General features: G+C 46.4%; 1 protein-coding gene across 5 annotated transcripts in view; it reads left to right on the top strand.

Moving 5' to 3' along the window:
• Window positions 1-22,559, top strand: part of ZNF565 (zinc finger protein 565) — an 80,080-nt gene extending 57,521 nt beyond the window's left edge. For all 5 annotated transcript variants that reach the window (XM_063600196.1, XM_024926601.4, XM_003816130.5 and 2 more), the window contains 3 exons: window positions 9,661-9,787; window positions 10,492-10,587; window positions 21,111-22,559. In XM_063600196.1, the coding sequence (XP_063456266.1) occupies window positions 9,661-9,787; window positions 10,492-10,587; window positions 21,111-22,378 (1,491 nt within the window). In that variant the 3' untranslated portion in view covers window positions 22,379-22,559. The remainder of the gene's footprint in view (window positions 1-9,660; window positions 9,788-10,491; window positions 10,588-21,110) is intronic.
• The last annotated feature ends 1,861 nt before the right edge of the window (window positions 22,560-24,420 follow it).

Genomic DNA, 24,420 nt, shown 5'->3' with positions numbered 1-24,420 from the left:
CTGTCTTCCTGCCAGATTATATGGACACTGTGTTCTTTATCCTGGAACTTCCCTGTATCCTTCTCACAGTTGGTCCATTCCAGGAGATGAGTAATGGTGCCCAAGTCCCTCGGTGGCCATCTCCTCTCCAGCACTGTCCACGTGTCTGTAGTCCTCTTAGCAGAGCATAGGCTGGGCGTGGTGGCACATGCCTGTAATCTCAGCACTTTAGGAGGCTGAGGTGGGCGGATCGCTTGAGGCCAGGAGTTCGAGACCAGCCTGGACAACATGGTGAAACCCCGTCTCTACTAAAAATACAAAAATTAGCTGGGCATGGTACCACACACCTGTAGTCCCAGCTACTCAGGAGGCTGAGGCAGGAGAATCGTTTGAACCCAGGAGATGGAGGTTGTAGGGAGCCAAGATTTCCCCACTGCACTCCACCCTGGGAGACAGAGCGAGACTCTGTCTAAATAAATAAATAAATAAATGCTCTTAGCAGAGCACCAGTACAGTAGAAATACCTTCTCTTGAGAGAAATATGAGAGTCTCCCTTATCATAACTGTGGTTGAATGGGGCCAAAGATGAAATAAAGTAGTTTCATCTTTTCCATTGTCTTGGGTGGTTTCTTTTTTCTGTGTTTTTGTTTTGTTTCGTTTTTTGAGACAGGGTCTCGCTCTGTCACCCAGACTGGAGCACAGTGGTGCAGTCATGGCTCACTGCAGCCTCAATCTCCTGGGCTCAAGCAATCCTCCCACCTCAGCCTCCCAAGTAGCTAGGACCAGAGCCACATGCCACCACTACCAGCTAATTTTTTAAGTTTTTGTAGAGACCAGGTCTCACTGTGTTGCCCAGACTGGTCTCAAACTCCGGGGCTCAATCGGTTAGCCTCCTAGTACTGGGATTACAGGCATGAGCCACTGCTTTATTCTTTATTCTATTTTTAAATGTCACTCCCTCTTTAAAAAGTCACAAGACACTTAATACCGTCAAATATATATATATTTATATGGCTGGGTGCAGTGGTGGTGGGTGCCTATAATCCCAGCTACTTGAGAGGCTGAGGTAGGAGAATCACTTTAACCTAGGAGGCCGAGGTTGTCATAAGCAGAGATCACGCCACTGCACTCCGGCTTGGGCGACACAGCGAGACTCTGTCTCAGAAAATATATACATAGGCTGGGTGTGGTGGCTCCTGCCTGTAATCCCAGCACTTTGGGAGGCTGAGGCGAGTGGATCACGAGGTCAAGAGATCAAGACCATCCTGGCCAACATGGTGAAACCCCGTCTCTACTAAAAATACAGAAATTAGCTGGGTGCAGTGGCAGGTGTCTATAGTCCCAGCTACTCGGGAGGCTGAGGCAGGAGAATCGCTTGAACCTAGGAGGCAGAGGTTGCAGTGAGCCGAGATTACGCCACTGCACTCCAGCCTGGGTGACAGAGTGAGACTCCATCTCAAAAAAAAAAAAAATCCAACTTTCTTTTAGTTGGCCAGTCATTAAAGATATTTACAAAAATGTAAAACAATACCACTAAATTTTTTGATTTTGACAATAGAGTTATGTTTCATAAAATGTATGTTACTGATATTAACAGGTAACAGGTTTATTTGTTGTTAAAATATTTTTAAAATTTCTCGGCTGGATGCAGTGTCTGATACCTGTAATCCCAGCACTTTGGGAGGCTGAGGCAGACAGATCACCTGAGGTCAGGAGTTCGAGACCAGCCTGACCAACATGATGAAACTCTGTCTGTACTGAAAATACAAAAATTAGCCGGGCATGATGGCGCATGTCTATAATTCCAGCTGCTCAGGAGACTGAGGCACGAGAATCGCTTGAACCTGGGAGGCAGAGGTTGCAGTGAGCCAAGATTGCATCACTGCACTCCAGACTGGCTGATAGAATGAGACTCTGTCTCAAAAAAAAAAAATTATATTTCTTTCTTTTAATTTCTAAGGTGGGAAAATGTTGATAGGTATAACCATCATTAAGAAAAGTTCTGGCCAGGCCCAGTGGCTCACCCTGTAATTTCAGCACTTTGGGAGGCTGAGGTAGGAGGATCGCTTGAGACCAGGAGTTCAAGACCAGCTGGGGTGAGACCCCATCTCTACAAACAAAAATTTAAATTTAAATTTTAAAACACAAAGTTAGGCATGGTGGCTCACGCCTGTAATCCCAGCACTTTGGGAGGCCAAGGCAGGTGAATTACCTGAGCTCGGGAGTACAAGACCAGCCTGCACAACATGGGAAAACCCTCTCTCTACAAAAGATATGTATATACGAAAGTTAGCCAGGTGCAGTGGCATGCCACCTGTAGTCCCAGCTACTCAGGAGGCTCAGACAGGAGAATCTCTTGAGCCTGGGAGGCAGAAGTGCAGTGAGCCGAGATCACGCCACTGCACTGCAGCCTGGGTGACAGAGTTAGACCCTGTCTCAAAAAAAAAAAAAAAAAAAAAAAAAGAGAAAGAAAGAAATTCATTTAAAAGGGTGTTATGTTTTACCCATTATCAGGGTGTTTGCAATAGAAGCCCACAGCCTTCTCTCTCCACATAGACATGGTAGGAGTTGTAGTGATTGGTGTTGGTCTCTGTATGTGGTAACATCTGTTTTGTGAGACCTTTAGGAAGGGGGCTGTGATTGGGAACTTCAGTGACGGAACACTCTTCAGTCTTGCAAGGATATGTATGAGAGATGAATAACCATAAAATGGTCCATTTTGAGGTTGAACATATGTGTTGGTTGTGGGCCACATTTATGTAACTCAGGTATACCCTCCGTCAGCTTTCTGGTTTCAGGAGCAAGGAAAAGTGGACAGTGAAGGAATGTGAATATTAGCAAGCGTATAATAAACCCTGAAGATTTTACACATCTTGTGTTTTTAAATTTTTTTAATTTTTAATTTTTGTCAGTACATGGTATATATATTTATGGAGTACATGAGATGTTGTGATACAGGCATGCAGTGTGAAATAAGCACATCATGAAGAATGGGGTATCCAACCCCTCAAGCATTTATCCTTTGAGTTACAAACAATCCAGTTACACTCTTTATTTTAAAATGTACATTTAGGCTGGGCATGGTGGCTCACGCCTGTAATCCCAGCACTTTGGGAGGCCAAGGCAGGTGGATCACTTGAGATCAGGAGTTCAAGACCAGCCTGGCCAACATGAGGAAACCCCATCTCTACTAAAAAATACAAAAATTAGCTGGGCGTGGTGGTGGGCGCCTATAATCCCAGCTACTCTGGAGACTGAGGCAGGAGAATGACTTGAATCCCAGAGCAGAGGTTGCAGTGAGCCGAGATCATGCCACTGCACTCCAGCCTGGATGACAAAGCAAAACTCCATCTCAAAAAAAAAATGTACAATTAAGTTCTTATTGACTATAGTCACCCTGTTGTGCTATCAAATAGTAGGTCTTATTCTTTCTATTTTTTGTACCCATTAACCATCCCCACCTCCCACTCAGCCTCCCTCTACCCTTCCCAGCCTTCAGTAATCATCCTTCTACTCTCTATGACCATGAGTTGAATTGTTTTGATTTTTAGATCCACAAATAAGTGAGAACATGCAATTTGTCTCTCTGTGCCTGGCTTACTTCATGCAGCATAATAACCTCCAGTTCCATTCATGTTGCAGATGACCAGATCTCATTCTTTTTGTGGCTAAATAGTACTCTATTGTGTATATGTACCACATTTTCTTTATCCATTCATCTGTTGACAGACACTTGGGTTGATTCCAAATCTTGGCTATTGTGGACAGTGCTGCAGCAAACATGGAGTGCAGATATCTCTTCGATATACTGATTTCCTTTCTTTCTTTCTTTTTTTTTTTTTAAACGGAATTTCATTCTTGTTGCCCATGCTGGCAGTGGTGCAACCTCTGCCTCCCGGGTTCAAGCGATTCTCCTGCCTCAGCCTCCCAAGTAGCTGGGATTACAGGCGCACGCTACCACGCCCAGCTAATTTTTTGTATTTTTAGTAGAAGTGGGGTTTCACCATGTTGGCCAGGCTGGTCTCGAACTCTTGACCTCAGGTGATCTGCCTGCCTTGGCCTCCCAAAGTGATGAGATTACAGGCGTGAGCCACCATGCCTGGCCTACTGATTTCCTTTCTTTTGGGTAGATACCCAGCAGTGGTATCGCTGGACCACAAGGTAGCTCCATTTTTAGTTTTTTGAGGAACCTCCAAATTGTTCTGCATAGTGATTTTACTGATTTACATTCCCAAAAAAGTGTACAAGGGTTCCCTTCTGTTGACGTCTTCACTAGCATTTGTTATTGCCTCTCTTTTAGATATAAGCCACTTTAACATACACATCTTAATTAAGCTAAGTGCACGAAAATAATGGAATCGACGTATCTTACAAGACATAACATACGATATTATGCAACCAATAACAGTCTCTGTCTTTCTGCCTGCCTGCCCTCCTTTCTAACTTCCTTCTCTCTTCCTTCTTTCATTCTTATTTATTTATTTATATGTTTTTGAGATGGGGTCTTGCTCTGTCGCCCAGGCTGGAGTGCAGTGGCGCAATCTCAGCTCACTGCAACCTCCACCTCGCAGGTTCAAGCGATTCTCCTGCCTCAGCCTCCCTAGTAGCTGGGACTACAGGCACGCACCATCATGCCCAGCTAATTTCTTTTTTGGGGGTTTTGTTGTTGTTGTTGTTGTTGTTGTTTTTGAGACAGAGTCTCGCTCTGTCACCCAGGCTGGAGTGCAGTGGCACAATCTCAGCTCACTGCAACCTCTGCCTCCGGGTTTCAAGTTATTATCTTGCCTCAGCCTCCCAAGTAGCTGGGATTACAGGTGTGCAGTACCACGCCTGGTTAATTTTTTGTAGTTTTAGTAGAGACAGGGTTTTGCCATGTTGACCAGGCTGGACTTCTTTTTTTTTTTTTTAAACAGAGTTTCACTCTTGTTGCCCAGGCTAGAGTGTGGTGGCACAAACTCAGCACACTGCAACCTCTGCCTCCCGGGTTCAAGCAATTCTCCTGCCTCAGCCCCTCAAGTACCTGGATTACAGGCACCTGCCACCACGCGCAGCTAATTTTTTGTATTTAGTAGAGACAGGATTTCGCCATGTTGGCCAGGCTGTTCTCGAACTCCTGACCTCAGGTGATTCACCCACCTCAGCCTCCCAAAGTGCTGGAATTACCACCGTGCCCAGCTGGCAGGCTGGTCTTGAACTCCTGGCCTCAAGTGATCAACCCGTCTCAGCCTCCCAAAGTGCTGGGATTACAGGCATAAGCCACCACGCCCAGCCTGGACTCATTTTTGAAAGACATTAGATTTGCCAGGCCCAGGTTTGCTGTGTGTTTTGTGTATTTCACTATTTCGCTTATTTATGGGACCCCACTTAGCTCTTTCCTGATCATTCCCAGACCATGGAAGATAGAAGTGTCCTGCTGTCTGCAGATAGTTTTATCTGTAGCCACAGGAATGCTCAAGAATATATAGACCTCTAGTCATATAACTGTGCTTATTATACTTCCTTCATGCCACAGGCCTGCAGCTGTAGATTCTGTCATGCTTCATTACCTCCTTCCTCCAGTACCCTTCTTCATCTCCTCCAATGTCCTTGGCTGAGTGCAGTGGCTCAGGCCTGTAATCCCAGTGCTTTGGGAGGCTGAGGCAGGAGGATCACTTGAGACCAGGAGTTTGAGGCCAGCCTGGGTAACATAGTGAGATTCTGTCTCTACCAAACAAAATATTAAAAATCAAAATTAGGCTGGGTGCATCCCAACACTTTGGGAGGCCAAGGTGGGCGTATCATGAGGTCAGGAGTTCAAGATTGACTAACATGGTGAAACCCCATCTCTACTAAAAATATAAAAATTAGCCAAGTGTGGCGGCACACACCTGTAATCCCAGCTACTCAGGAGGCTGAAGCAGAAGAATTGCTTGAACCCAGGAGGAAGAGGTTGCAGTGAGCCAAGATCGTGCCACTGCACTCCAACCTGGGTGACTAGAGTGAGACTCTGTCTCAAAAAAAAAAAAATGTTCTTCATCTTCTCATTAAGATATTTCCTGGATAAATTAGCTTGTCAAAACCTGACCCTACTCATCAATTTTAACCTCATTTAAAATGGGTCAGGTGGGCTGGGCACGGGGCTCACGCCTGTAATCCCAGCACTTTGGGAGGCTGAGGCGGGCAGATCACGAGGTCAGGAGATCAAGACCAGCCTGACCAACATGATGAAACCCCTTCTCTACTAAAAATACAAAAAATTAGCCGGGCACAGTGGCACGCGCCTATGGTCTCAGCTATTCGGGAGGCTGAGGCAGGAGAATTGCTTGAACCTGGGAGGCAGAGATTGCAGTAAGCTGAGATCGCGCCACTGCACTCCAGCCTGGGCGACAGAGCGAGACTCTTTCTCAAAAAAAAAAAAAAAAAAAAAAAAGGACAGGTGGCCAAGCACAGTGGCTCACGCCAGTAATCCCAGCACTGTGGGAGGCCGAGGGGGCCGATCCCTTGAGGTCAGGAGTTCACAACCAGCCTGGCCAACATGGTGAAACCCCTTCTCTATTAAAAATACAAAAATTAGGGGCCAGGCATGGTGGCTCATGCCTGTAATCCCAGCACCTTAGGAGACTGAGGCAGGTAGATCACCTGAGGTCAGGTGTTCAAGACCAGCCTGGTCAACGTGGTGAAACCTTGTCTCCACTAAAAATACAAAAATTAGCCAGGAGTGGTGGCATGCACCTGTAATCCCAGTTACTCGGGAAGCTGAGGCAGGAGAATCGCTTGAACCCAGGAGGTGGAGGTTGCAGTGAGCCGAGATTATGCCACTGCACTCCAGCCTGGGCGACAAAGTGAGACTCCGTCTCAAAAAATAAAAAATAAAAAAATTAGCCGGGTGTGGTGGCATGCACCTGTAATCCCAGCTACTTGGGAGGCTGAGGCAGGAGAATCACTTGAACCTGGGAGACAGAGGTTGCAGTGAGCTGAAATCATGCCACTGCACTGGGGCCTGGGCAACAGAGACTCCATCTCAAAAAACAAAACAAAACAAAAACAGAACAAAACAAAATAGGACAAGACAGGCACTGCGGCTCAACCTTTAATCCCAGCGCTTTGGAAGGCCAAGGTGGGAGGATTGCTTGAGCCTAGAAGTTTGAGACCAGCCTGGACAATACAGCAAGACCCCACCTCTACAAAAAACAATAAAAAAAATAGCTTAGTATGGTGACATGTGCCTGTAGTCCCAGTCACTTGGGAAGCTGAGGTGGGAGGATTGCTTGAGCTCAGGAATTTGAGGCAGCAGTGAGCCATGATTGCACCACTGCACTCCAGCCTGGGTGACAGAGTAAGACTCTGTGTCTTAAAAAAATAGGGCCAGGCACAGTGGCCCACACCTATAATCCCAGCATTTTGGTAGGTCGAGGTGGGTGGATCACTTGAGTCCAGGAATTCAAGACCAGCCTGGACAACATAGTGAGACCCCATCTCTACAAAAAATAAAAAAATAGCTGGGTGTGGTGGTGCACACCTTTAGTGCCAGCTACTTGGGAGGCTGAGGCAGGGGGATAGCTTGAGCTGGGAGGTCAAGGCTCCAGTGAGCCGCGATTGTGCCACCACACTCCAGCCTGGGTGACAGAGTGAGACCCTGTCTCAAAAAAAAAAAAAGGTGGGGGGGCATCCAGTCATTATGTGCCTCCTAATGGGATGCTACAGGAAGTACACATCACCATCCCTGACATGTTAATGCCCTTCCCTCAAAAATGGAATTCAGACCCCCAGATCTGACTACCATTTCACAGGGAATATGGAAATAAAGCACCTGTGAAACTATACCACAAAGTTGCAATCCACCAAATCCAGAAGGCAGGAACTCTGCTAATTCAAATGTTTCTTTTTCTTTTTCTTTTTCTTTTTTTTTTTGAGACAGAGTTTTGCTCTTGTTGCCCAGGCTGGAGTGCAATGTCGTGATCTCAGCTTACTGAAGCCTCTGCCTCCGCCTCCCAGGTTCAAGCGATTCTCCTCCCTCAGCCTCTTGAGTAGCTGGGATTACAGGCATGCACCACCACACCTGGCTAATTTTGTATTTTTAGTAGAGACGGGGTTTCTCCATGGTGGTCAGGCTGATCTCAAACTCCCGACCTCAGGTGATCCGCCTGCCTCAGAGAAACCCCATCTCTACTAAAATACAAAAATTAGCTGAGTGTGGTGGCGGGTGCCTGTAATCCCAGCTACTTGGGAGTTTGAGGCAGGAGAATCACTTGAACCCGGGAGGCAGAGGTTGCAGTGACCCAAGATCGCGCCATTGCACTCCAGCCTGGGCAACAAGAGTGAAACTCCATCTCAAAAAAAAAAAAAATCACTTTTGGTAAGTACTGAATTTGTTAATTTAGAAAAATCACTGCTGGGCACAGTGGCTTATGCCTGTAATACCAGCACTTTGGGAGGCCCAGGTGGAAGGATCGCTTGAGCCCAGGAACTCAAGACCAGCCTGGGCAACATAGTGAGGCCCCCCTCTCTACAAATAATATAAAGATTAGCTGGGCATGGTGGCGCACGCACACTGTGGTCCCAGTTACTTGGGAGGCTGAGATGGGAGGATTGCTTGAGCTGAGGTCGAGGCTGCAGTGAGCCATGAACAGACCACTGTACTCCAGCCTGGGTGACTGGTCTTAAAAAAAAAATTGAGGCCAGGTGCAGTGGCTCATGCTTATAATCCCAACACTTTGGGAGGCCAAGTCAGGCAGATCACTTGAGGCCAAGAGTTTGAGACCAGCCTGGCCAACAGGGAGGAACCTTGTCTCTACTAAAAATACAAAAAGCGTGGTAGCGGGCGCCTGTAACCCAGCTACTTGGGAGGCTGAGGCAGGAGAATTGCTTGAACCTGGGAGGCAGAGGTTGCAGTGAGCCACTGCACTCCATTCCGCTGCACTGCACTGCACTCCACGCACCACTGCACTCCACGCACCACTGCACTCCAGCTTGGGCAACAGAGTGAGACTTGGTCTCAAAAAAAAAAAAAAGAGACCAGGCGTGGTGGCTCATGCCTGTAATCCCAGCACTTTGGGAGGCCGAGGCGGATGGATCACCTGAGGTCAGGAGTTTGAGACCAGCCTGACCAACATGGAGAAACCCCATCTCTACTAAAAATACAAAATGAGCCAGGTGTGGTGGCACATGCCTGTAATCCCAGCTACTTGGGAGGCTGAGGCAGAAGAATCGCTTGAACCCAAGAGGCGGAGGTTGTGGTGAGCTGAGATCGTGCCATTGCACTCTAGCCTGGGCAACAAGAGCAAAACTCTGTCTCAAAAAAAAAAAAAGAGAAAAGAAAAAAAATTGAAAACACTGGGGCAATTAGAATTTAATCTGTTGACTGGGAAATTATTGATACTTTTATTAAGTATGATAATGATATTCTGATTATTACGTGTTTTTCTAAGAGAAGTTGTTGATAATCTGTTGGATACTAAAGTATCTGTGGGTGAAGTATTATGATGTTTGGCATGTGGGATTTGCCTCACAGTACATGGGGAATAAAAGATAGAAGGGAAGAGATAAAACAGGGTACACCTTGTTAACTGTTGAAGCAGACTGATGCATATGGGGGGGCCATTACTGTACACTATTCTCTGTACTTTTGTGCATCTTGAAAATTTTCAGAATAAATGAAAAAAGTTTCTTAATGTACACTAATGCGTGGGTTTATTGTTTCAGGGACTGGTGACATTCAGGGACGTGGCCATAGAGTTCTCTCTGGAAGAATGGAAGTGCCTGGAACCTGCTCAGAGGGACTTGTACAGGGAGGTGACTCTGGAGAACTTTGGTCACTTGGCCTCACTAGGTAAGGAGATTGTATCACACGGGCCAGACGGAAAGCAAGGCAACAGGGACTACAACCATGGGGTGCCATTTCCATCTCTGCCTAAATGGGTGAGGAGAGGAAACTGTCACAGGAGATGCTACAAACTACAGCCATAGAGAGAGGCCCGGCCAGCAATAGCTGTAGCTACTTCCAGAGCTCCTGGGTCAAAGGAGGGAGAGAGGAGGGTAAGAAATGCCTAGTGCTCTCTCTCCTCCTGTCCGCTAATCTCCAGCTGATGCTTTCTGTCTGCCAAAGCCAATGAGAAGCCATAGGGCATGGGTAATGCAGGCCTTACGGTGAGCTGTCGGGATCCCAGAGCTGGGCACAGAACAAGGCCAGGAGCAGCATCAAGGAATAGATTGGAGGGGAAGGAGGGGTTCATGGAGAGTGATCACCACACATTTACTCCACATAATTCAGGACTACCCTTCTGGAATTTCTGGTTTCTTCATTATGAATTTCTAGGGCAACTTACAAGTTTCTGACTGAATTTCTGGTGACTGAAAAATTGTTTTGTGCTTTGTGGAACTAGAAACAAGTCATTCCGCTGGGCAGCTCGGTCTTCCTATCCTTTGGACAACCTTCCACCTACCTTGTGATTGCGTCTTTTCCATGGTGACCAGGGAACTGGGTTTGGATTTTGGAGCGGTCTGATCACACCCCATTTCTTTTCCTGTAAACAGGACTCTCCATTTCTAAGCCTGATGTCGTCTCCTTATTGGAGCAAGGGAAAGATCCCTGGATGATTGCAAATGATGTGACAGGACCATGGTGCCCAGGTGAGCGAGGGCCGATTTCGACAGGGGAAGGTCCCTGGATGAGTCGACTGACAGGAGTAACTTGAGTTACTGTGGGAAGTTCCCTCAAAGCCCTACTGTGGAAGAAAGGCCTGAAACGTGAAGATGTGGCGAGTAAAGACTTTATTAGCGTCAGCTTCCAAGAGAACCTTGGCCTACTCCCATTAATTCCTCTCTGGTCTCTGTTCTCTCACATTTTCCTTTCTTTTAAAAAAGAGATGTACCTATTTCTTCCCCAGTGGCCAACTTTTTACCTGTACTTTGTATCCTTTTTCTTTAAGAGACAGGATCTCACTCTGTCACCCATGCTGGAGTGCAGTGGCGTGATCATAGCTCACTGCAGCCTCCATCTCTTGGGCTTAAGCGATCCTCCCACTTTGGGAGGCCAAAGTGAGATTACAGGTGTGAACCACAGTACCTAGCCAGATCCTTTTTTCTACAAGTCTCTTCATCCCTTAGAAAAACTTATTTTTGGCCGGGCGCAGTGGCTTTACGCCTGTAATCCCAGGACTTTGGAAGGCCAAGGCGGGCGGATCACGAGGTGAGGAGATCGAGACCATCCTGGCTAACATGGTGAAACCACATCTCTACTAAAAATACAAAAAAATTAGCCGGGTGTGGTGGTGGGCGCCTGTAGTTCCAGCTACTCGGGAGGCTGAGGCAGGAGTATGGCGTGAACCCGGGAGGCGGAGCTTGCAGTGAGCCGAGATTGCGCCACTGCACTCCAGCCTGGGCAACAGAGCGAGACTCTGTCTCAAAAAAAAAAAAAAAAAGAAAAAAGAAAAACTTATTTTCTTGGCCAGGTATCGTGGCTCATGCCTGTAATCCCAGCACTTTGGCAGGCTGAGGTGGGTGGATCACCTGAGGTCAGGAGTTCAAGACCACCCTGGCCAACATGGTGAAGCCCCGTCTCTACTAAAAATACAAAAATTGGCCAGGCGCGGTGGCTCACGCCTGTAATCCCTGCACTTTGGGAGGCTGAGGTGGGCGGATCACGAGGTCAGGAGATCGAGACCATGGTGAAACCCTGTCTCTACTAAAAATACAAAAAATTAGCTGGGCGCGGTGGCAGACGCCTATAGTCCCAGCTACTCAGGAGGCTGAGGCAGGAGAATGGCGTGAACCCAGGAGGCGGAGCTTGCAGTGAGCCAAGATCACACCACTGCACTCCAGCCTGGGCGACAGAGCAAGACTCCATCTCAAAAAACAAACAAACAAACAAACAAAAAACTTAGCTGGGCATGGTGGTGGGTGCCTGTAATTCCAGCCACTCGGGAGGCTGAGGCAGGAGAATCTCTTGAACCCAGGAGGTGGAGATTGCAGTGAACCGAGATCATGCCATTGCACTCCAGCCTGAGCGACAAAAGTGAACGTCTATCTCAAAAAACAAACCAAAAAAAAACCATTTTATTGGCTGGGCACAGTGGCCCATGCCTGTAATCTCAGCACTTTGGGAGGCCAAGGTGGGCAGATCACTTGAAGCCAGGAGTTCAAGACCAGCCTGGCCAACATGGTAAAACCCCATCTCTACTAAAACCTCCGCCTCCCAGATTCAAGTAATTCTCCTGTCTCAGCCTCTTCAGTAGCTAGGATTACAGGTGCACGCTACCACACCTGGATAATTTTTGTATTTTCAGTAGATACAGGGTTTCACTATGTTGGCCAGGCTGGTCTCAAACTCCTGAGCTCAAGTGACCTGCCCACCTCAACCTTCCAAAGTGCTGGGATTACAGGCATGAGCCACCGCACCCAGCCAGCTGATGCTCTTAATGAGTATTTTTTTGTAGATTGTCTCTCACTTTACATTTGTCTAATGTTTTCTCACAGTGAGATTCTGCATTTTAGCAAGAATATCACAGAAGTGATGTTATGTTCTTCTCTGTATATCACATATCAGACATCAACATGGCTTATTACTGGTGCTGTTCAGTTTGATCACTTGGTAAGATAGGTGCTGTTCACACTTTGGGAGGCCAAGGCGGGCGAATCACAAGGTCAGCAGTTCGAGACCAGCCTGGCCAATATGGTGAAACCCCGTCTCTACTGAAAATATAAAAATTAGCTGGGCGTGGTGGCGGGTGCCTGTAGTCCCAGCTACTCAGGAGGCTGAGACAGGAGAATCGCTTGAACCCGGGAGGCGGAGGTTGCAGGGAGCCAAGATCACGCCACTGCACTCCAGCCTGGGCAACAGAAAAAAAAAAAAAAAAAGATAGGTGCTGTTCACTTTGATCACTTGGTAAGATAGGGCCTCTCTTGTTTCTCCCCTGTGAAGTTTCCATCCGTAATTGATAAATATCTTATGGCGAAATACTTTCACACTAGGCAAATGTGCTGCTTTTCCTCCTCCCACCCCCTGATTTTGGCATCCATCACTGGACCTTGTCTGCACCAGTTATTACTCTGTCACTTGTCTAATGTTGATTTTCTGTGTCCCTTATTCCTTCACCATTTATTAATTGGAATTCTTCAATAAGGAAGAACTGTCCCTAGCCCTCTTCCATTCACTTGTTCATTCAATGATTTCTTTATATCACGATGAGTTCGTGGGTATTTATTTTATTCTATGGGCTGTAGTCACTACTTTCATTGTTTATTTCATTGCTCGAATCATTCAGGCTTTGGCCCTTGAAAACTCGTTAAGCTTGGCTCCTGGGTTCTCTCAACACACCCACATTCTCTTTTATATACTTCCACATTTTCTGGTACCACAGCATGTTCCATGGTTATTTCAGATTTTTCCTGCCTCAGCCCTGAAATCAGCCAGTTCTCAAAAGAATGCTGGTTCCTTTTATTGAAAAATGGTCCAGGAGGCAGAGGTAGCTGAGAGCCAAGATTGCCCCACTGCACTCCAGCCTGGGCAACAGGAGTGAGACTCCATCTCGGGAAAAAAAAAAAAAAAAAAGAAAAGAAAGAAAGAAAAATGGTAGGAAATGGATCATATCTTTGAACTTTTTCTGAGCAAAGCAAGACCTTACCATCTTTACCATACCATCTTTTACTTCCCTGTGCCCTAGACCAGGGGTCGGCAAACTGCAATCTGTGGGTCAAATGCAGTCCATAACCAGTTTTTCATACAGCCCTAGAGCCAAGAACAGTTTTGATATTTTGAAAGTGTTAAAAAAAAAAAAAAAAAGAATATGCTGTAGAGACTTTATGTGTTCAACAAACCCTAAAACATTTACCATTGGGCCCTTCACAGAAAAAGTTTGTTTTTATGTTTTGTTTTTTTTTTTTTTGAGACAGAGTCTCACTCTGTCACCCAGGCTGGAGTGCAGTGGCACGATCTCAGCTCATTGCAACCTCAGCCTCCCAGGTTCAAGCAATTCTCCTGCCTCAGCTTCCCAAGTAGTTGGGAATACAGGAGTGCGCCACCACGCGATTTCGCCATATTGGCCAGGCTGGTCTCAAACTCCTGACCTCAAGTGATCCACCCACCTAGGCCTCCCAAAGCTCCCAAAGTGCTGGGATTACAGGCATGAGCCACTGCACCTGGCCTTCCCACTTTCACTTCCAAGGACCCTTGTGAATACATTGTGTCCACCCAGATAAACCGGGATAATCTCGCCATCTCGTGGTGGTCAACTGATTAGCTTTTTTTTTTTTTTAATTTTTTTTTTTGAGATGGAGTTTCACCCTTGTTGTCCAGACTGGAGTGCAATGGCGAGATCTCCGCTCATCACAACCTCCGCCTCCCTGGTTCAAGTGATTCTCCTGCCTCAGCCTCCCGAGTAGCTGGGATTACAGGCGCCCACCACCACGCCCGGCTAATTTTGTATTTTTAGTAGAGACGGGGTTTCTCCATGTTGGTCAGACTGGTCTCAAACTCCCGACCTCAGGTGATCCACCCTCCTCGGCCTCACAAAGTGCTGGGATTACAGGCGTGAGCCACTGTGCCCTGCCCTGATTAGCTATCTGAATTCCAACTCCCCTTGCTGTGTGACATAACATTCATAGGTTCCAGGAATAAAGACACAGACATCTTTGAGTGCCGTTATCCCACCTACCACATTCTGTATGTATTTTTTTGAGCAAAGTTAATTGAATATGCATAAATTAACAATGTATGGACGGGCGCGGTGGCACACGCCTGTAATCCCAGCACTTTGGGAGACCAGTAGGTGGATCACTTGAGGTCAGGAGTTCAAAACCAGTCTGGCCAACATGGTGAAACCCCATCTCTACTAAAAATACAAAAATTAGCCATGTGTGGTGGCAGGTGCCTGTAATCCCAGCTACTCGGGAGGCTGAGACAAGAGAATCGCTTGAACCCGGGAGGCGGAGGTTGCAAGGAACCAAGATCGATCACGCATCTTTATTCCAGCCTTGGCAACAGAACAAGACTCCATCTCAAAAACAAAACAAAACAAAATAAAACAAAAACAACTTTATGGCTACGACTCTACTGTAATTCCATATTAAAATATTAAGCCTATTGCTGTTGATTCCATAAAAGTGTTCTTGTCTTTCACAGAATATTTGGTTGGTGTGTTTTCTAATTTCTTGCAGTTCTGAAAAATAATAATCTTTTATTTATTAGATTTTTAAAAATTGTGATAAAATATACATTACATAAGGGGCCGGGTACAGTGGCTCATGCCTGTAATCCCAGCACTTTGGGAGGCTGAGGTGGGCAGATCACCTGAGATCAGGAGTTCCAGGCCAGCCTGGCCAACATGGTGAAACCCCATCTCTATGAAAGGTACAAAAAAAAAAATTAGCCGGGCATGGTGGCACATGCCTGTAATCCCAGCTACTCGGGAGGCTGAGGCAGGAAAATTGTTTGAACCCGGGAGGCGGAGGTTGCAGTGAGCCAAGATCACACCATTGCACTCCCAGCCTGGGCGACAGAGCGAGACTCTGTCTCAAAAAGAAAAAAAAATTACATAATATTTATTTATTTTTGTGAGACAGGTTCTGGCTCTGTTGCCCAGGCTGGAGTGTAGTAGCACGATCTCGGCTCACTGCCACCTCTGCCTCCCAGTTTCAAGCCATCCTCCCACCTCAGGTTCCCAAGTGGCTGGTGCTACAGGCACATGCCACCATGCCTGGCTAAGTATATAATTCAGTGGCATTTAGTTCATTCACAGCATTATACATTCTGCTTCCAGAGCTTATTCATCATCCCAAACAGAAACTCTGTACCCATTAAACAATAACTCTATTTTCCTTCCTCCAGTCCCTGGTCACCTCTGTTCTACTTTTTGTCTGTATGAATTTGCCTATTCTAGGTATCTCATGTAAATCATCCAGTATGTGGCCTTTTGTATCTGGCTTATTTCACTAAGCATAATGTTTTATCCAAGTTGTAGAATGTCTCTGAATTTTATTCTTTTTATGGCTGAATAATATTCCATTGTATGTGTGTATGTAGATGTATACATGTATAAATACTAATATACATGTGTACATATTATATGCACACAGTGTTTATTCAGTCATCTGTTTTTTGTTGTTGTTGTGTTTTTTTGTTTTTTTGTTTTTTTTGAGACAGAGTCTCACTCTGTTGCCCAGGCTGGAATGTAGTGGCATGATCTCAGCTCACTGCAACCTCCACCTCCCAGATGCAAGAGATTCTCCTGCCTCAGCCTCTTGAGTAGCTGGGACTACAGGCACCCGCCACCATGCCTGGCTGATTTTAGCATTTTTAGTAGAGACAGGGTTTCGCCACATTGGCCAGGCTGGTCTCGAACTCCTGACCTCAACTGACCTGCACGCCTCAGCCTCCCAAAGTGCTGGGGTTACAGGCATGACCCACCACATGCGGCCCCCTCATCTGTTCTTGGAGTTTTTTGTTTGTTTTTTGTTTTTAACTTTTTTTTCTCTCTCTCTCTTATTTTTCCTTGAAGCCCTTGAGTCTCACTTTGTCGCCCAGGCTGGAGTGCAGTGGCGGGATCTTGGCTCACTGCAACCTCAGCATCCCGGGTTCAAGTGATTCTCCTGTCTCAGCCTCCTGAGTAGCTGGGACTACAGGCGCACAACACCATGCCAGCCTAATTTTTTGTATTTTTAGTAGAGATGGGTTTCACCGTGTTAGCCAGGCTGGTCTCGAACTCCTGACCTCATGATCCATCTGTCTTGGCTTCCCAAAGTGCTGGGATTACAGGCGTGAGCCACTACGCCTGGCCCCTAAATTTATATTCTTTATAAATTTTTATCATCTTGGCCTATTTCTGAGAAAGGTGAATTGAAATCTCCTAGATGACGATTTTGTTAATTTCTTCTCGTGTGTCTTTTGAATTTTGCATTATATGTTTGGAGGCTGGGCCAGGCGCGGTGGCTCACGCCTGTAATCCCAGCACTTTGGGAGGCCGAGGTGGGCAGATCACGAGGTCAGGAGATCAAGAAAATCCTGGCTAACACAGTGAAACCCCTTCTCTACTAAAAAATACAAAAAATTAGCCAGGCATGGTGGCACACGGCTGTAGCCCCAGCTACTCGGGAGGCTGAGACAGGAGAATCACTTGAACCTGGGAGCCAGAGGTTGCAGTGAGCCAAGATTATGCCACTGCACTCCAGCCTAGGCGACAGAGCAAGACTCTGTCCTGGCCGGGCACCATGGCTCACGCCTGTAATCCCAGCACTTTGGGAGGCCAAGGTGGGCAGAGCACAAGGTCAGGAGATCGAGACCATCCTGGTCTAACTCGGTGAAACCCCATCTCTACCAAAAATACAAAAAATTAGCCGGGCGTGGTGGCGGGTGCCTGTGGTCCCAGCTACTCGGGAGGCTGAGGCAGGAGAATGGCGTGAATCCAGGAGGCGGAGCTTGCAATGAGCCGAGATTGCGCCACTACACTCCAGCCTGGGCAACAGAGCGAGACTCTGTCTCAAAAAAAAAAAAAAAAGACTGTCTCAAAAAATAAATAAAAATAAAATATATGTATTAGGAGGCTATTAGGTGTATATAACTTTAGAAACATAAATCTTCCTGCTGAATGGAATTACTTTCTTGATTATAGAGCTACCCTGCTTAACCCAAAATGATGATTTCTGTTTTTAAAGTCTATTTTTTTTTTTTTTTGAGATGGAGTTTCGCTCCTGTTGCCCAGGCGGGAGTGTAATAGCACGATCTTGGCTCACCGCAACCTCCACCCCCTGGGTTCAAGCAATTCTCTTGCCTCAGCCTCCCGAGTAGCTGGAATTACAGGCATGTGCCACCATGCCCAGATAATTTTGTATTTTTAATAGAGACAGGGTTTCTCCATGTTGGTCAGGCTGATCTCAAACTCCCAACCTCAGGTGATCCACCCATCTCAGCCTCCCAAAGTGCTGGGGTTGCAGGCATGAGTCACTGCACCCGGCCACACCTTTTATTTTCAAACACCTTAGGTCTTCATGTCTTAAAGTGTGTTACTTGTTACTACTGTGCACCTAGATTTTCGTATTTTATCCAATCTGACAAATGCTGTCTTGTCTTTTTTTTTGAAACAAGTTCTTGCTCTGTTGCCCAGGCTGGAGTGCAGTGGCACTATTCTCGGCTCACTGAACCTCTGTCCCCGGGCTCAAGCCATCCTCCCACCTCAGCCTTCTGAATACCTGGAAACACAGGTGCCCGCCACCATGCCCAGCTAATTTTTTGTGTTTTTGGTAGAGATGGGGTTGCACCATGTTGCCCAGTCTGGTTTCAAACTCCTGAGCTCAAGTGACCCACCTGCCTCAGCCTCCTAAAGTGCTGGGATTACAGGCATGAGCCACCACGCCCAGCTGGGTTGGTTTCAATGGTTAGTGAAAAAGGCAGTATTTCCACCTTTGGGGAAGATTCAGGAACAAGAAAACAAACAGAACAGCAGATGAGTAAGTAAATGAAAATCTAATTACAACAAAAGTGTTACAAAGACAGAGTACAAGAAATGGGAGAAAGGATAAAGGCGTGTGTTTAGGGCTGTCAGGCTGAGAGCTTTCTTGAAAGTGTGAGTTTTTGCTGGGTATGGTGGCTCACACCTGTAATCCCAATACTTTTAGAAGCCAAGGCGGCTGGATCACATGACGTCAGGAGTTCAGGAGACCAGCCTAGCTAACATGGTGAAACCTTGTCTCTAATAAAAATACAAAAATTAGCCGGGCGTGGCAGCACATGCCTGTAATCTCAGCTACTCGGGAGGCTGAGGCAGGAGAATCACTTGAACCCCAGAGGCAGAGGTTGTGGTGAGCTGAGATCGCACCACTGCACTCCAGCCTGGGAGACAGAGCAAGACCCCATGTCAAATATTAAAAAAAAAAAAGACAAGCCAGGCACAGTGGCAAACGCCTATAATCCCAGCACTTTGAGAGGCTGAGGTGGGCAGATTACCTGAGGTCAGGAGTTTGAGACCAGCCTGGCCAACATGGTGAAACTCCATCTCTACTAAAAAAAGCAAAAATTACCCAGGCATGGTGGCAGGCACCTATAATCCCAGCTACTCGGGAGGCTGAGGCAGGAGAATCACTTGAACCTGGGAGGCAGAGGTTGCAGTGAGCGCCTGGGGGACAGAGTAAGACTCTGTCTCAAAAAAAAAAAAAAAATAGAGAGAGAGAGTGAGTTTTCATCTGAGACCTTAAGGATGAGAAAAGCAGCAAAAAGCCCAGGACAAGATTCTTGATAGATGGAAGAACCTGATGAGAGATCTGAGATGGAAAAGGCCTAGATTTATTTTACATGCTCATAGATGGCTGGTGGTTTTGTACACTGGGAGGAAAGGGGAGCTGTTCAATGTGAAGAGGCCCTGCTCTTGCTGAGACACAGTAGTGACAAAAACAAGCAGGGATCTGCTTTGCCAAGAGCCCTGTGAGCCATGGCAGTGAGTTTGTAATTCTTTTTTTTTTTTTTTGAGACAGAGTTTCGCTCTGTCACCCAGGCTGGAGTGCAGTGGTGCGATCTCAGCTCACCACAACCTCTGCCTCCCGGATTCAAGTGATTCTCCTGCCTCAGCCTCCCAAGTAGTTAGGATTACAGGCATGTGCCACCATGGCCGGCTAATTTTGTATTTTTAATAGAGACAGGGTTTCTTCATGTTGGTCAGGCTGATCTCGAACACCCGACCTCAGGTGATCCACCCACCTCAGTCTCCCAAAGCGCTGTGATTACAGACGTGAGCCACTGCACCCAGCCTTTTTTTTTTTTTTTTTCTGAGATGGACTCTCACTCTGTCTTCCAGGCTGGAGTGCAGTAGTGCCATCTTGGCTCACTGCAACCTCTGCCTCCTAGGTTCAAGTGATTCTTGTGTCTCGGTCTCCCAAGCAGCTGGGATTATAGGCGCCTGCCACCATGCCTGCTAATTTTCGTATTTTTTAGTAGAGACAGGGTTTCTCCATGTTGGCCAGGCTGGTCTTGAACTCCTGACCTCAAGCGATCCATTTGCCTTGGACTCCCAAAGTGCTGGGATTAAGGCATGAGCCACCTCGCCTGGCCTTTGGAATTAATTCTAAATGCACCGAAATGGGAAGGCAGTGAAATGTTTAAGCAGAGATTTTCATTTTGATGGACATCAACTTTATGTGGTGGGAAGTGTTGAAAATATAGATGCCTTGTTTACATGAAATGTCCAGAATAGGCAAATTTATAGAGACAGAATTAGTAGGTCTCTGCCAGTAATGGTTGCCAGGGGCTGGAGGGGATAGGGGATGGGGAGTGACTGCTTAATGGGCGGGGTGGTTTCTATTTGGAGTGATTAAAATGTTCTCAGCCAGGCGAGGTGGCTCACGCCTGTAATCCCAGCACTTTGGGAGGCCAGGGCGGGTGGATTGTTTGAGGTCAGGAGTTCAAGACCAGCCTGGCCAATATGGTGAAACCCCATCTCTACTAAAAATACAAAAATTAGCTGGGTGTGGTAGCAGTGCCTGTAATCCCAGCTACTCAGGAGGCTGAGGCAGGAGAATCACTTGAACCCAGGAGGCGGAGGTTGCGTGAGCCAAGATTGTACCACTGCATTCCAGCCTGGGCGACAGAGCAAGACTCCGTCTCAAAGCAAAAAACAAATTTAGAACCCCTGGCTTAATTTGTCTTCTTGCTCCCTTCTGGCACCATGTGAGCTCTTCACATAGTGTGCTTTCATGTCATTTTTTGAAATTGCATAATATTTGAGATGTATATAAGCCATTCACTTTTTATGGTTATTTATTTTTGTCTCCCTGTTCTACTATAGTTTTTTTTTTTTTTTTTTTTTTTTTTTTTTTTTTTTTTTTTATGAGACAGAGTCTTGCTCTGTCGCCCAGGCTGGAGTGCAGTGGCGCAATCTCGGCTCACTGCGACCTCTGCCTCCCAGGTTCAAGCGATTCTCCTGCCTCAACCTCCCGAGTAGCTGGGATTACAGGTGCCTGCCACCATGTGTGGCTAATTTTTGTATTTTTAATAGAGACGGGGTTTCACCATCTTGGCCAGGTGAACTCCCGACCTTGTGATCCACCCGCCTCAGCCTCCCAAAGTGCTGGGATTACAGATGTGAGCCACCGTGCCTGGCCTCTACTATAGAATTTTTTATTTCTCATAGAGAAGGATCACAGCTTGTATTTATCTTTTTCTTATTTTTCAGACTTGGAGTCCAGGTGTGAGAAATTTCTACAAAAAGACATTTTTGAAATCGGGGCATTCAACTGGGAGATAATGGAAAGCCTTAAATGCAGTGACCTGGAGGGCTCCGATTTTAGAGCTGACTGGGAATGCGAAGGCCAGTTTGAGAGACAAGTCAATGAAGAGTGCTATTTTAAGCAAGTGAACGTCACCTATGGACATATGCCCGTGTTCCAGCATCACACATCTCACACTATACGTCAGAGCAGGGAGACTGGTGAGAAACTGATGGAATGTCATGAATGTGGGAAAGCATTTAGCCGTGGCTCACACCTTATTCAACATCAGAAAACTCACACTGGTGAAAAACCCTTCGGATGTAAGGAATGTGGGAAGGCCTTCAGCCGTGCCTCACACCTTGTTCAGCATCAGAGAATTCACACGGGTGAGAAACCTTATGACTGTAAGGACTGTGGAAAGGCCTTTGGTCGTACATCAGAACTTATTCTACATCAGAGACTTCATACTGGTGTCAAACCTTATGAATGTAAAGAATGTGGGAAGACCTTTAGGCAGCATTCACAGCTGATTCTGCATCAAAGAACTCACACAGGCGAGAAACCCTACGTATGTAAAGACTGTGGCAAGGCTTTCATTCGTGGCTCCCAACTCACTGTGCATCGGAGAATCCACACGGGGGCCAGACCCTATGAGTGTAAAGAATGCGGGAAAGCCTTTAGACAGCACTCACAGCTGACTGTACACCAGCGAATCCACACTGGTGAGAAACCCTACGAGTGTAAGGAATGCGGAAAGGGCTTTATTCACAGCTCAGAAGTTACTCGACATCAAAGAATTCATTCTGGGGAGAAACCCTATGAGTGTAAGGAATGTGGGAAGGCCTTCAGACAGCACGCACAGCTCACACGACATCAGAGAGTCCATACTGGCGACAGACCCTATGAATGTAAGGACTGCGGGAAGGCATTTAGTCGTAGCTCATACCTCATTCAACATCAAAGAATTCATACAGGTGACAAACCCTACGAATGTAAGGAATGTGGGAAGGCCTTTATTCGTGTTTCACAACTGACTCATCATCAGCGAATTCACACTTGTGAGAAACCCTATGAATGCAGGGAGTGTGGAATGGCCTTTATTCGTAGTTCACAACTTACCGAACATCAGAGAATTCATCCTGGTATCAAACCTTACGAATGTAGAGAGTGTGGGCAGGCATTTATTCTGGGCTCACAACTCATTGAACACTACAGAATTCATACTGGTTAGAAAGCCTTGAGTGTAAGGGATAAAGATAAGCCTTTATGTGGAGTTCACATCTGGCTCAGTACTAGGTAATTTTTAATGTAGTGTAATTAATGTCAGAAAACACCTGTCACTTCCATCATAGAACATCAGAAAACTCACACCCAAAGAAAATTAAATAAATGTGGGAATTCTTTTTGCCTCACTCACTGTTTCCTAAGCATCAGATAATCTATGCTAAAAAAAAAAAAGAATATAGAAAAGCTGCTTCTTGCCATTCAAAATATGTTAAATTTCTGACAATTCCTAATACAAAAATGACCCGATTAAAAGATTCTGTGGCCAGGCGTGGTGGCTCATGCCTGTAATCCCAGCACTTTGGGAGGCCAAGGCCGGCAGATCATTTGAGGTCAGGAGTTTGAGACCAGCCTGGCCAATGTGGCGAAACCCCATCTCTACTACAAATACAAAAATTAGCCAGGCATGGTGGCGGGTGCCTGTAATCCCAGCTACTCAGGAGGCTGAGGCAGGAAAACCGTTTGACCCCAGGAGGCAGAGGTTGCAGCAAGCCGAGATCCCACCATTGCATTCCAGCCTGGTTGACAAGGACAAAACTCTGTCTCAAAAAAAAAAAAAAAGAAAAGAAAAAAAGATTCTGGATGGGCACAGTGGCTCACGCCTGTAATCCCAGCACTCTGGGAGGCCGAGGCGGGCGGATCACAAGGTCAGGAGATCGAGACCATCCTGGCTAACACAGTGAAACCTGTCTCAACTAAAAACTATGAAAAAATTAGCTGGGCCTAGTGGCGGGCACCTGTAGTCTCAGCTACTTGGGAGGCCGAGGCAGGAGAATGGCGTGAACCCAGGAGGCGGAGCTTGCAGTGAGCCAAGATCGCACCACTGCTCTCCAGCCTCGGCGACAGAGCAAGACTCCATCTCAAAAAAAAAAAAAAAAAAAGATTCTATGACTGTGCCTTTCATCATGGCATATACCTTACTTAGCAGTGCTCACTTCCCCTGATTATAGACTACATAGCATTGGGCAAGTTATGCAAACTCTCTGTCCCTCAGTTTACTTTTTTTTTTTTTGAGACAAAGTCTAGCTCTGTCACCAGGCTGGAGTGCAGTGGTGTGATCTCAGCTCACTGCAACCTCCGCCTTCCAGGTTCAAGGGATTCTTCTGCCTCAGCCTCCTGAGTAGCTGGGATTACAGGCACATGCCGCCATGCCTAGCTAATTTTTGTATTTTTAGTAGAGACGGGGTTTCACCATGTTGGCCAGGATGGTCTTGATCTGACCTCGTGATCTGCCCACATCGGCCTCCCAGAGTGCTGGGATTACCAGCGTGAGCCACCATGCCCAACCCAGTTTACTTATTTTTAAGTGGTGATTATTATGTCTAACTAATAGAACTTTTATGAGGACTAAATGAGGTATTTTATGTAAAGCCTTAGAAGTAATACCTATCACACACAAGTGCTCAGTAAATACTAGCTATTGTCATTAATTTTATTATTAGTATCACTGATAAGGAGTTCATGTGAGAGGAGAGCCTTATGAATACATCACATATCCAAAAGTCTTCATAACCAGTTGTTATGATCATTTATTCTGAAAAATAGTGGGAAAGCATAATTATTATGAGGCCTTCAATCAAAAGGTTAGAAATTCAGAAGATTAGAAATTAACAGAAGAGTGGCCGGGTAAGGTGGCTCACACCTGTAATCCCAGCACTTTGGGAGGCCGAGGCAGGCGGATCACTTCAGGTCAGGAGTTTGAGACCAGCCTGGCCAACATGGTGAAACCCCGTCTCTACTAAAATACAAAAATTAGCCAGGTGGAGTGGTGCATGCCTGTAGTCCCAGCTACTCAGGAGGCTGAGGCAGGAGAATTGCTTGAGCATGGGAGGCAGAGGTTGCAGTGAGCTGAGATTGTGCCACTGCACTCCAGCCTGGGTGCAGACCCTGTCTCAAAAAAGAAAAAAAAAAAAAAAAAGAACTAGTTTAGCGTAGCCAAAGCTGTACTCCCATCAGAACCTGAGAATTGAAGCTAGCGGCTCTGTGCTC

Source organism: Pan paniscus, chromosome 20 (assembly GCF_029289425.2).
Source record: "Pan paniscus chromosome 20, NHGRI_mPanPan1-v2.0_pri, whole genome shotgun sequence".
NCBI lineage: Eukaryota > Metazoa > Chordata > Mammalia > Primates > Hominidae > Pan > Pan paniscus.
The sequence above is the reverse complement of the archived record's forward strand: the minus strand, read 5'-3'. Positions and strand labels throughout refer to the sequence as shown.